The sequence below is a fragment of the Frieseomelitta varia genome, unplaced genomic scaffold (assembly GCF_011392965.1).
Source record: "Frieseomelitta varia isolate USP_RPSP 00005682 unplaced genomic scaffold, Fvar_1.2 scaffold_40, whole genome shotgun sequence".
NCBI classification, from domain to species: domain Eukaryota; kingdom Metazoa; phylum Arthropoda; class Insecta; order Hymenoptera; family Apidae; genus Frieseomelitta; species Frieseomelitta varia.
Genome location: NW_025110146.1, coordinates 324662 through 336279, shown reverse-complemented (window position 1 = coordinate 336279; position 11618 = coordinate 324662). Strand labels below are relative to the sequence as shown.

The following is an 11618-nucleotide window of genomic DNA, read 5'->3' as shown; positions in this document are numbered from 1 at the left end:
TTTTTTTTTTCGACGTTACCCGTGGCACTCGTTTGTCTTTTTTTTCGAAATTAAAGGGCCATCGTGCAGGCTAAATATATATATATATATATATATATTTCAGTTCGATGCAGCAACGAGAAATGATTTTTAATCGGAAATCATCGGTGCTATCGGAGAACGAAAATTCATCGACAGCGTGACGTGAAATGATGCAATAACGGTAAGCGTGTGGTCGAATGCGCGCGTACGAGTGTGAATTGTTCGAACGTCGTGTAAAAATTCGCGTTGAAAAATACGAGAGAAAAAATGGTCGAGTGTTGGGATATTCGTCAAACGTAAGCAGAAAAACAAGTGAATACTGGTGTTAAGATCAAGAGGGGGAGGGAGAGAGGGTGCCTCGATAGTCAATAATTATTACGCAGCAGCCATTAAGTAGTTCTTTCAGGCACACGTTAGTTTCAGATTTGCTCCCCTTCACTATATGCTCCATTATTCTTGCACGAGAATCACAGTTAAACGATTAGTACACTATAACAATTGCAATCTTTCCTGCACTTTCTACCGAAGATTCGACACGTGCGAACAGGTAAAACTTACGGCTATCTCAACGATGACACTGGATGATAGATATCTCTCACGGCAAAACACGTTCACGTCGTCTTCGGTGTCTTCCGTTTGACCGAACAAACTTGTCCAGATAAATTCACGAGACTTCAGTTTCAACCAAGGCGAATAGATAAATCGACAGGAGAGGGTGAAGGGAAAATTCTCCGCGATATCAAAACGGAGTAACTTAATCTCGGGAAACGTAGATGCGAGGTTATACTTGGTGAGGTTTGCTCAGTCCCGTACCTTCCTCTTTCTAGTCCAAACACTTTTCTCTCTATACTCGCACGTGTATCACAGTTAAACGATTGATACATCTCAACGCGTTCGGTCGGCAACGTCGAGGCCCACGGTGGAGAACTCATTGAGGCAAGCCGGACGCGGCGCCAAGGCGAGGAGCTCCGTACAGCGAGTATGGGGAGAAATACGGTGGCAATCCGGCGGTCGTGTGCGGATGAGGCGGCGGCAGCGGTAAACCCAACGACGATAAAGGCGGTGGCAGCAGCGGCGAAGGTTTCCCGTAAGGGTGATAACGCGCGGTTGCCAGCGGGCTCAACGGCGGCGTGGGATAAGTCCTGGAGAACAAAGGATGCGTCGGTGGTAGTCCAACGGCGGACGGCGACAACAGGGACAAGGCGGCCGCGGATGGATCCGCGACGCCGCTACCGTTCGACACGCTGGTGTGACTTCTCAAGTGCTGCAGCAGCTCGTCGGACGTGGAGAACCTCTTGCCGCAGTACGCCGTGTCGCTGGCTATCCAGTTGCACACGTAGGGAAGCTGCGAGGCCGCTGCCAATGCTGCCAGTTGTGCGTGCGCGTACGCGGCTACGCCCAACGCTCCGTAAACCGCCGACCCAGGTTTGTGATCGCACTGTGTACATCCAGCTGGACAGGAAGCACCGGTGGAGCCGGCGGTGCCGTTGCTCGCCAACTTGCCGTTCGCCACCACCGCGTTCGCAGAATGGGCCAGCAGATGAGAGTTCAACTGACAACCGGTGCAGTAGGGATCCCTGCAGACGGGCATTAAAGCGTCGGAGGAGCTCTTCAGCCTCGCGTAACTCAGATAGGGATTGCCGGCCACCAGGCTATTCTTCAACGCGGCCTGCTGCGACATTAAAGAACTGGCTGTTACATCGATTGGTATCTGCGGCGTGTAACCTAAATAACCAGAGCTCGACGAGGCTAGACTGACACCTGGCTTGAATGTACCCAAGGGGAGATCCTTGATGGACGGGTCTGTCATCGCTAGGACACCGGCCGGACTGTAAGAAGGTTTCCCTTGTAACGACGGGCTACTGACGACCGCCGGTTGAGACGAACTCGACGAGTCGAGCTGACCCGACGAGAGATTCGCCGCGGACGATATTCTCGAGGCCGGTGACTCTCGTGCCACGTCGCCGTTCGGCGTCGCGGTTTTCCGCCCCTGCGGCGTCACCGTACGAACCGACGAGGCGCTCTGATTGCTGGAGCATCGTTTGTTGTTGCTACCAGGTGTCCTCGATCGACCGGACGTCGAGTGACTAGAGGCCGATCGCTGCTCGTCCGGGCTCGACGCTTTCTCACGACCCAAACAGGACTCGTACGGCTTGAAGGTGGTCTTGGCCGAATCCGACGCGGACGTGACCACGACCGCCGGCGACGATTTCTCGCGTGATTGATCCGTCGACTTGGACGATTTGTTGCCTGAACCTTTGTCCAACGAACCCAGCAGTGATTTATTGGACGGTGTGTCGGCTCCTATTTGACTGCAAGTCTGAGCAAGAAGCGCCAGCGGACTCTTCTTCGCATCTAGCTGCAAATAGAAGGAAAACGTGCCAATGTAGATCGGTTGTCGAGCAATTTCGATATCTTGCGTAATATATATATGTAGATAATTTTGCACGATTATTTTATAAACATATCAAACGTACGCGTAATTGTGGCACATTTTTAGCATCGCTATCGACATTGACGTTTTGTCATATTTCGAGTTATCGTAATTAATCGAAATATGCGTTCGACGCGTGGGTTACGTCTGCAGTTTAATTATTGAAAAGTAATCGGCATTTAATAATCGTCACCGATATTCCCGTCATCTTTCGTTTTGCATTGTGCTCGCGCGAGGCTTTAAGCTCGACAGATATATCGTCGCCGATATATCGCCACGTCCATACAGTTTTACGACTAATAAAAAGTCATGGCCAATGATTGCAATATCTAAAAACAATTAATCAAACTGTCGTATATCACTTTACTCGGGCGCGAGTGAGACGAAAAATGTATAAATCACATTGCATTTCAATTTATATTGCCGCTGTTGCGTTTTAAAAAATCTTTTTTTATCGCTTCTGGAGGAAATGTACGCGCGTAAATATAGAACCGATCGCATAACCGCCACGAAGTACGTAATAACTCGTCGGGCGATCAAACCAATCTAATGGAATCGAACGTTTAATTGTATCCCTTGCTTCATGTCTTAACGTGATCCATCTAAGAATAGTATCGGTAATAACAGATAAAATTATAAGTTTTGTAACTGCACGACTATCACTTCGTTACGATCTTGACTTATATCAAATCGAACGAGTCGAATAAACAAATTGATAGAATCATGTTCCAATTTTATATTCATTTTGCTAATAATGATCAGAAGACTAAAAGAAAATTCATGTATTACGCAAATAGAACGTTCTGTAAAAATATTTTTAAATACATGATTTCACGTGTTGTTTCTTCAGTAATTCAATTTATCCTATCAACATGTAACAAGGATATATAACTTTGCTATTATAATACTATTTTTAAATATGCGCTCAATAGACCAATTCTCGTCGTTTGAGAAATAAAATTTCTTTCTCTGTCATAAAAAATGACGCGCGATTTAATCCTTAGGCGCACGCAATTTTAAATAAAAAAAAAAAAAAAGACTCTACCTGCACGGAATTCTTTTTAATTTAAAAAAAAAAAAAAAAAAAAAAGAGCAGAAACGCACAAATAAAATTTAAACCTCGAAGCATCCCTTGTTCCATTCTCGATAATTCCATCTGTTTCATGGCTTATCTAATTGATTCTTGCAGCTATATCCAAGGGTGCAGCCGGCGAAGGTGGACTGAAGCGCGTCTCAGCCGGCGAACTCGTAATATCCGATGATTCATTACCACAGTATTCGATTCGCAGCTTTATCTCGTTAAGTATCATAGTTGCATCGTCGCATTATGGATCGTTATTTTAATTAATTTAATCGCGTCCCATTGTCATCTGAACGAAGCGAGCGAAACGTTCTTGTATAGTTTTTATGTTTTTTTCTTTTCTTTTTCCGCTCTTTTGTGAAAACGAAACAAAGGACAGCTTGCAGCAAGCCCGAATCATGGGCAAATCACATTACGTTGACAAACAGGTCGAACGTAATTGGATAATAGTGACGAAACTGGAATATTGACAAATTCGATCCTGTACACGCGCAAAGTTTAATCGTTCTTATTTTTTGAACTCTCATCTACTTTGTAAGAGAAAAAAATGACCAAGAAGTTGATTCAATTTTAATTACTATCAATTGTTAGTCAGTTCCTTTAGCGAAAGAGTACAAAAGGAAATTTCAATCTCATCGCCCGTGACCGCATAGTTCAGAGACGGAACGTTTTCGTTTTAATATCCATCAGTTAAGCCGCGATGAAGATCATTCAAAAAGTTTCTTCTTAGCCGAAACTCGGTTAAGGACGTCCAACTGGGAATTGACGTAGCTAGCACTTGACGCAAGATAAACTTTTTTTTCTTATTATCTGAGAGACAATTTGAACAAACTACGACACAGTGTTCTCCTTTTAAGCACAGTCATTCCCATTTTCTATGCTTTCCTGTCGATATTGGATAAAGAAGAATCGCGAAACTTTTTGAACGGTGTTCCAAGTTTTCCTTGTTAAACAAGCAACTTTTATTTTACGCATATTATTTTACGCGAAACATCCTACGTGAGAGGCGTAGACGAAACGCGTTTGATTTGTTTCATCTAAATGTTTATTTTAGATGAAGTCAGATTATATTGTTGCGTTCATTGTTACGTTTTTTATTCGTCTAGGTGGAATTTTCCAAATCCGACCGAGGCAAATTCGGATTTCGAAAATGTTCCTAAAAGTGGTGTATAATGTAATCTTGCCAGCACGCACTTTTTAAATGACCCGTAATAAAACAGAAAATTTGCGCTCGCGAACACAAAGAAGATCGAAAGAATCTCAATGATGGTACGTAACAGTACTCGACGACCTTCCCCGACGTTTGGGTAGTATCCATCAGTGCGAATCTCTAGATAATTGACTTAACATTTGACTAGACACATATATAATTGATTAATTATCGCCTAGTAAAAATTCGAACGGTTCGATCAGAAAGATTCTGAGCATCGTCTATACTGTCGCTATACTGTCGGAGAAAAGTGTACAAGTATGTATGTGAAGTGAAATTTTACACGCTTCTTAGAGTGTTTCTGACACGTCACACAATCACATACACACATACACACATCATACCACATCATACCACATTATGCCACGATACACCCGTAAATGAAGTATGTGCCTTTCAGAAGTAATAATGGATATATTATGTAAGAATGCATGATATATTATGACGAATAAATTGTTTTTAATAAAAAATCAGTTTAAATGTATGTTTATTGTCATGAAAAGATACAGGCAAGAAATTGTACTAAAATATCGTCCCCAAGTATTTTTGACAAAATATACATGAAATATATTATATTATGTTAAAATCATATAAATATCTTAAAAGAAAATATCTACCGTAAATAAATCATAAATAACAAAATAGAGAATAACGGTAAATGCGTCTGAAATAAGTTATCTTGGCATTGATAACGTAATATCCTTTATAAATAATGTTTCCAGTTCGTGTAACATTAATTGTAATTACAAAATTTATAAAATGTAACGCGCGTCTCAAACAATTAATACAAACGTAATATAAAAATATTATTTGATTATCTTAAATAATCTTAACGTTACTATTTTGATACCGGTCTGTATAAATCTCATTATGTGATATTATTATAAAAGGAAGTAGTAAAAAAATATAGCTACTCTAACAATTATCAAGACTCATAGTCTTTACATCACAATCAGGATTAAAATTTGTGCATATATTAAAAATATATATGTATATAAAACTAGTATGGCCTCGTTGACATACATACAGCAAAAGTGTTCAGGTTTCATTGTTTTTTACTTCATTTATCAGTTGTAAACAAACTTTTAAGTCCTCATAATCTTCAACCATCATATGGAACCTACAAACAATTCAATAGAATTGAAGTGTAATATCTACGTTAAATATAAAACTTTGTTTGTTATCAATACCTCTCGGTAAACATATCCAATACGGAACTTGTAAAATTTCCTTTTTTCAAAGCTTGTGAACAAAAATGTGTCAAGTTTTTAAAACACTTGTGTGTCAAATTACATAAACTTCGATTTTCTCCTTCATATAATTGCTTCGTAACATTCCACGCTGCACATACATAATGCATTACCGATAGCCAATGCTGTGATTCTACAAGTCTCTTTCCCTGGTCAATAATAGCTTTCTATTTAAAAAAAAAAAAGAACATATTAATAATTAATCAAAATAAAGAAATGTACAAACAGATAAAGAGATCGCTACATACCTGAAAGGTATCTAAATGAATGTGAATGTCAGATAAATCATCCATATTAGATAGCGCGATGCCAACTTGAATATTTTGTTTCAAATTATTTAGTGTATCAACTAATGGTTGTATGTCAGCCACCGGCATTTTTTTGAACAAAACATTTCGTATTTTCTCATTTTCATGTAACAGACCATCCTCTTGCATAGAGACCAAATCCATGATCATGTGAACCAATTGATTGTGACTAAGGCCTCTCAGGCCGTTTATTAAATTTCCATTAAAATACTTTTGCGAACTAGTGGTACCCAAAAAACTCTGCATCTTTTTCTTTTTATCCGGCGTTGTAAACTGACACTCACTGGCATCGCCAAGGGTGAGCCTTTTCCTTGGTGTACTTCTCAGTACCATAGTTGATTTCGTTGGACTCTTCACTGGTGTACGATCTTTAGAATTTAAGCTGCAAAAGAGATTCGATACATTTCTATGTAACTATGTATTGCAAAAGTAAAGGAGAAAGAAATGGACATTTACCTAAACAGGCTATTCCTTTTACAAGTATCAAGATCAGGGGACCAAACTATGGTTCTACGACGACGCCCTCGTTTTTGGATTACCAATTCGTCAGGGCTGGGTGCAGGGCTCCAAGAATCAGTGCCTTGTCGACTATTTAAAAAATTATCCATTACATTAACTTCGGTGGAAACTGCCTCGGCTAAAACACATTGAAATTGAAATTACGAAGAGTAAGTAAATATAATCGAATGACACGAAGAATGTTAGGAACGCACCTGGTGAAACGGAATTATTAACAGGAATCACTGCCAAAGCTTGGCGAGCGGATCTTCTACGCGTTCCATCTGGTCTCCGCAAGAAATCTCTGGTTGTTGGTGTATTCATCTCTTTCAGTGCAATAGAAAAATCTTCATTCGAAAATACGGCTAATTTACGTGTATTTATCCTTGAAAAATTGTTACTTAAACATAGGACGTGATATGTCAACCTTGTTTTGTAACAAAAACACGATATTTCATTTTTTTCACGTAATTCGCTGATAATCAGATGAAATTATTATCTGATAGTTAATAAAAAATACACGTACGATCACAAAGAACACAAAATGAATAGAAAGAACGATCACGACAATGCGTCATAGTTGCAAGAAATGTGACTGGAAAATGGCGGGAATGAATCTGATTGGTTTATTCCGACATAACTCGCTATTAGATGTTATTCATTTAACTAAAAAATTGATTTACTTTTGTCTGAATTAAACGTATGTAGTAATATTGGTAACTACTTTCTGCGATCTAAAATTTTCTAGTTTTGTAATTTAATATAATTTTTATATTCATCTTTATATTCCTTTTTGCAGAATATTATTAACAAAATGATCTTCAATTTTGCACGAAATTAACAATTTGTTTTGATTATGTGATATTGTTATACCCTTCTGAGACAAATTTTTAAATAATTTCCAATAGGACTAACAATCAACCAATCAAGATTAACATAACAGTACTTGACACTTTAATACTAAGTAGGGTTATGTTAAAGAGTATTTAAGCACGTGGATCGTCGCAGTAGAATATTGTCTGATGTATTTAAATATCGATTTTGAACTATAACAGAATTTTTTAAGTATTTTATTTATAATTGTACGATATTTTTCAGTCATAAATTGTACGAAACGATAAAGTAAGTATAAATATTGAGATTGGTTATATGGGCACGTATATACTTTATAAAAATAAGAAGTAATTGAGCATCATCTTTTTTAGCATGGACGAATTATTAAACGACAAACGATTTGCTTATGTTGCAAGGGATCCTAAATTTAAAAGGATTCCAAAAGCAGAAAGAAAAGTGAAAATAGATAAAAGATTTCAGAGTATGTTTAAGGATAAAAAATTTACAGTTCAATATACTATAGACAAACGAGGTAGACCTGTAAATCAAACATCATCAGAGAACCTTAAAAAGTATTATGATTTATCGAGCAGCGAAGAAGAAAATGATGAAGAAGAACATGAAAAGCCAAAACAAAAGGAGAAAAAATTTAGAAAAGATAAAAAAGAAGGAACTACAAAGAATAAAATTCCTCGATCAAAGGAAAGTAGTCGAAAAAATAGTACAAGTGAGGATGCTACTAACTCTCCATTACTTGATAAACAATTATTATCTTACAAGTCAAGTAATAGTTTATTAAGTAATGAAGAGTCAATATCTAGCATTAAACCAAAAGAAGAGAGTGATGTAAATTCTGAGGAACAAAGTGACACCGAGTCTGAATCAGATATAGATGACATAACTAGTGCAAGAAGCTTAAAGTTAGATTTAAAAGAAAGTGAAAGACAATTGAATATTAGAAGCAAACATGAATCTGGGAAACTCACAGATGATATCAAAGCAAAGTTAAGAAATTTATCTGTAAATTACGCTAGAGGTGAAGGGCTTTTAATGACAGACAGCTCCTCTGATGAAGAAAGTTCTGAAGATTCTGGTAATATATTTTAAACTAATAACTAATCTAACATATAGACAATTTTATATACGTATAGATATTTTTTTATATACATATAGATAATCTAACATATAGATAATTTTATATACATGGTATTTAATAACAATGTGCATTTACCATTTAGATGAAGATATTGAACACAATTGGGGTGAATTAGATAAGGAAGCTGAATCAACAGAGGAAATTACACACAGATTAGCAGTTTGTAACATGGACTGGGATAGAATTCGTGCTGTAGACCTTATGGTTTTATTCAATTCATTCTTGCCTACTGGTGGTTTTATTCATTCAGTTACTGTAAATATTATTAATTATATATTATTATATATTACTGTAAATATAATATAACATAAGTTAATTTTCAATATTTTTATGAAAAATAATTTTAGATTTACCCATCAGAATTTGGTTTACAAAGAATGAAAGAAGAAGAAATTAAAGGTCCAAAGGAATTGACGGACATAAATAAGGAAATCGAAAATGAAAACGATGTAACAGTTCATTTCTTTATTTTTCTTAGAAATCTAAATGAAACTGTATATAAACTTAAAATGTATATAATTTTCTAGAATGAGGAAGGATCAGCATATCACATGGAAAAATTAAGACAGTATCAACTAAATAGATTAAAATATTATTATGCTGTTGTCGATGTTGATTCTGCTGAAACGGCAAATAAAATTTATTCTGATTGTGATGGTACGGAATATGAATCTACAGCAACAAGGTTAGATCTCAGATTTATACCAGATGATATGGAATTTCACCAGGTATGTTACTGAAACCTAATGTATGTAAAATATATTCACTATATATTAGCTTGAATACTCTTTCTTTAAGACTCCTAAAGAGGTATGTAGTAAATTGCCAGACCCTACAAAATATCAACCAAGACAATTCACAACTACAGCTTTGCAACAAGTTAAAGTACAGTTGACTTGGGATGAGACGAATCCTGAAAGAATGGAAATTGCACAAAAACTGAACTCGGGAAAATTGAATGAAATTACTGACAATGATTTACAAGCTTATTTAGCAACTGAGTCAAGTGATGATGAATCAGGTATTATGTTTTTAATTCTCTATATTTTTAGTATTCTATATTTTTATTATTTAATTAACTTTTTTTTTATTATAAAAGGAAAAGAGGAAGGAAAGAAATCTCAAAAAAATAAAAGTGATTCAGAAGCGGAAGAAACTGTTGAGCCAATTGAAAAATATAAAGCTTTATTGAAAGAGATAGAAGAGAAAGAAGAAAGCAAACAGAAAAAAGATGTTGAGTTAGAATTTACTTGGGGATTGGGCACAAAAGAGAAAGCTGAAAAATTGGTACAAGAAAGATTAAAGAAAGATCAAAAACTTACGCCATTTGAACAGTATTTAGAGAAACGGAAAGAGAAAAAGAAAGCTAAACGAGAGGAACGAATGAAACGCAAAAATGCAGATAGAGATGTGTTGGACAGTGAAGATTCAGAAATGCTTCCTTCAGATAATGAAATTGAAAATAATAAATTGTCTTATAGGGGAGAAAACACTGTAGAAAATGATAGTTTTACTTCATCGGATAGCGAAAGCGAAGAAAAACGTAAAGCTGAATTAGAACTTCTATTAATGGATGAAAATGATGATGGTAAGCAACATTTCAACATGAAGAAGATTGAAGAGAACGCCACAATGACAAAATCTAAACAGAAACGGTTGAGTAAGAAGAAAAACGGACAAAATCAAATAATAAAAGACAACTTTGAAGTGAATGTACGAGATTCAAGATTTAACGCATTATATACATCCCATCATTTTAATATCGATCCAGCAGATCCACATTATAGGAAGACCAAAGGTAGCGAAGCTCTGATTAAAGAAAAATTGAAAAGAAGAATTGATAGTGAACATAGTGAAGTGAGTAAAACTTGTTCGTATGTACTTTTGCATGTGTACCCTATATATATTACATGTATTTTTGTTTGTTTCTTTAAATGTTTCAGGAAGTACCTGCTAAAGAAATAAAACTGAACTCTAATACAGAACTACAGTCATTAATTAAGTCAGTGAAGAAAAATGCCAAAAATATTTCAAGGCCTATAAAATAATTTCTTTTATATGCATTTTTTGATAAAATGTTTGTAAATATGTATGTATTCATATACGTATATATAAATTTCTTAATATAAATATATCGAGTTTTATTAATTCAAGCTATGTATGTATTTCTAAAAGAAATAATAGTTATGTATTTATTTTAAACTTTTTATATTCTTTATTAATGTATTTTATATAAAGTATGACGTAGAATATCGAAAAAAGCAAAAGTCTGTCTCGTCGCATTCCATGATGCTTTAGAAACAAAATCTTAGAAAATTTTGGTTGAGTTTCCCTTCTCCTGCGATCCACGAGAATGGAATCCCATTTCCCCTGGCACCACTCTCCCCTCTGCACTGCAGCGACTGGATTTAAAGCAACGGAAAATATATAACAATAATATCGAGTGCAAACAGGCCAGTTGTGGAATTCTAATGATAAAGTAAGATATAGCAATTATATCTACAAGTACGCAGAATATTTCCATCTGTTTTATGGACTAAATTTCCACGAATTATATCGGATATTCAATTTCCAAGGAGGGGGAAGTGATGGATCGCGTTCCGTGACGCTCGAAACTTTCGCGATAGTTTACAAGTGCAAATTGGGTTACCCGCCAAGATTCGAAAATATGACACTGATAAGCATAAATCGCTGTTTGGGATTGCGCAACTTGTGCGTATCCACAAGGTAGAATTGAACAAGCCCTCACATTTCTACGAAGCTCTGCATGTATGTGCGAGATACAATTCTCGTAAGAAAAGAGAAATTTTTAAGTTATTGTCTCTA

At 36.4% G+C, this 11618-nt stretch overlaps 3 protein-coding genes across 5 annotated transcripts; 1 reads left to right on the top strand and 2 right to left on the bottom strand.

Annotated features, from left to right (window-relative positions):
• Window positions 1-37: 37 nt before the first annotated feature.
• LOC122531444 (zinc finger protein Elbow) lies at window positions 38-3620 on the bottom strand. The gene is made up of 2 exons (XM_043659366.1): window positions 3575-3620; window positions 38-2436 (listed from the first exon to the last, which is right to left on the bottom strand). Exons 1-2 carry the CDS (start codon window positions 3618-3620, stop codon window positions 950-952), a joined length of 1533 nt encoding a protein of 510 aa, XP_043515301.1. The 3' UTR covers window positions 38-949.
• Window positions 3621-5235: 1615 nt separating this feature from the next.
• Window positions 5236-7405, bottom strand: LOC122531459. Its single transcript, XM_043659393.1, has 5 exons — window positions 7018-7405; window positions 6761-6941; window positions 6245-6686; window positions 5937-6163; window positions 5236-5866 (listed from the first exon to the last, which is right to left on the bottom strand). Exons 1-5 carry the CDS (start codon window positions 7124-7126, stop codon window positions 5785-5787), a joined length of 1041 nt encoding a protein of 346 aa, XP_043515328.1. The 5' UTR covers window positions 7127-7405; the 3' UTR covers window positions 5236-5784.
• Window positions 7406-7663: 258 nt separating this feature from the next.
• LOC122531458 (ESF1 homolog) lies at window positions 7664-10950 on the top strand. Of its 3 annotated transcripts, none has more exons than XM_043659392.1 (8): window positions 7664-7924; window positions 8008-8729; window positions 8875-9047; window positions 9140-9241; window positions 9320-9520; window positions 9591-9813; window positions 9892-10653; window positions 10740-10950. In XM_043659392.1, exons 2-8 carry the CDS (start codon window positions 8009-8011, stop codon window positions 10838-10840), a joined length of 2283 nt encoding a protein of 760 aa, XP_043515327.1. In that variant the 5' UTR covers window positions 7664-7924; window position 8008; the 3' UTR covers window positions 10841-10950. The 3 variants fall into 3 exon arrangements, with proteins under 3 accessions (XP_043515327.1, XP_043515325.1, XP_043515326.1); XM_043659390.1 differs by having other exon boundaries at window positions 7670-7924; window positions 9892-10649; window positions 10736-10893; XM_043659391.1 differs by having other exon boundaries at window positions 7670-7928; window positions 9892-10649; window positions 10736-10893.
• Window positions 10951-11618: the final 668 nt, after the last annotated feature.

Excerpts from the sequence above, each read along its gene's own strand:
- LOC122531444 (XM_043659366.1), bottom strand. The coding sequence starts at position 3,620 with ATGAAACAGATGGAATTATCGAGAATGGAACAAGGGATGCTTCGAG. Across the intron at positions 2,437-3,574 it reads GGAACAAGGGATGCTTCGAG|ATATCGAAATTGCTCGACAA; the intron begins GTTTAAATTTTA and ends ATATTACGCAAG.
- LOC122531459 (XM_043659393.1), bottom strand. The coding sequence starts at position 7,126 with ATGAATACACCAACAACCAGAGATTTCTTGCGGAGACCAGATGGAACG. Across the intron at positions 6,942-7,017 it reads TAATAATTCCGTTTCACCAG|CCGAGGCAGTTTCCACCGAA; the intron begins GTGCGTTCCTAA and ends AATGTGTTTTAG. Across the intron at positions 6,164-6,244 it reads TTCATTTAGATACCTTTCAG|AAAGCTATTATTGACCAGGG; the intron begins GTATGTAGCGAT and ends TTTTTTAAATAG.
- LOC122531458 (XM_043659392.1), top strand. The coding sequence starts at position 8,009 with ATGGACGAATTATTAAACGACAAACGATTTGCTTATGTTGCAAGGGAT. Across the intron at positions 9,242-9,319 it reads AAATCGAAAATGAAAACGAT|AATGAGGAAGGATCAGCATA; the intron begins GTAACAGTTCAT and ends ATAATTTTCTAG. Across the intron at positions 9,814-9,891 it reads GTCAAGTGATGATGAATCAG|GAAAAGAGGAAGGAAAGAAA; the intron begins GTATTATGTTTT and ends TTATTATAAAAG.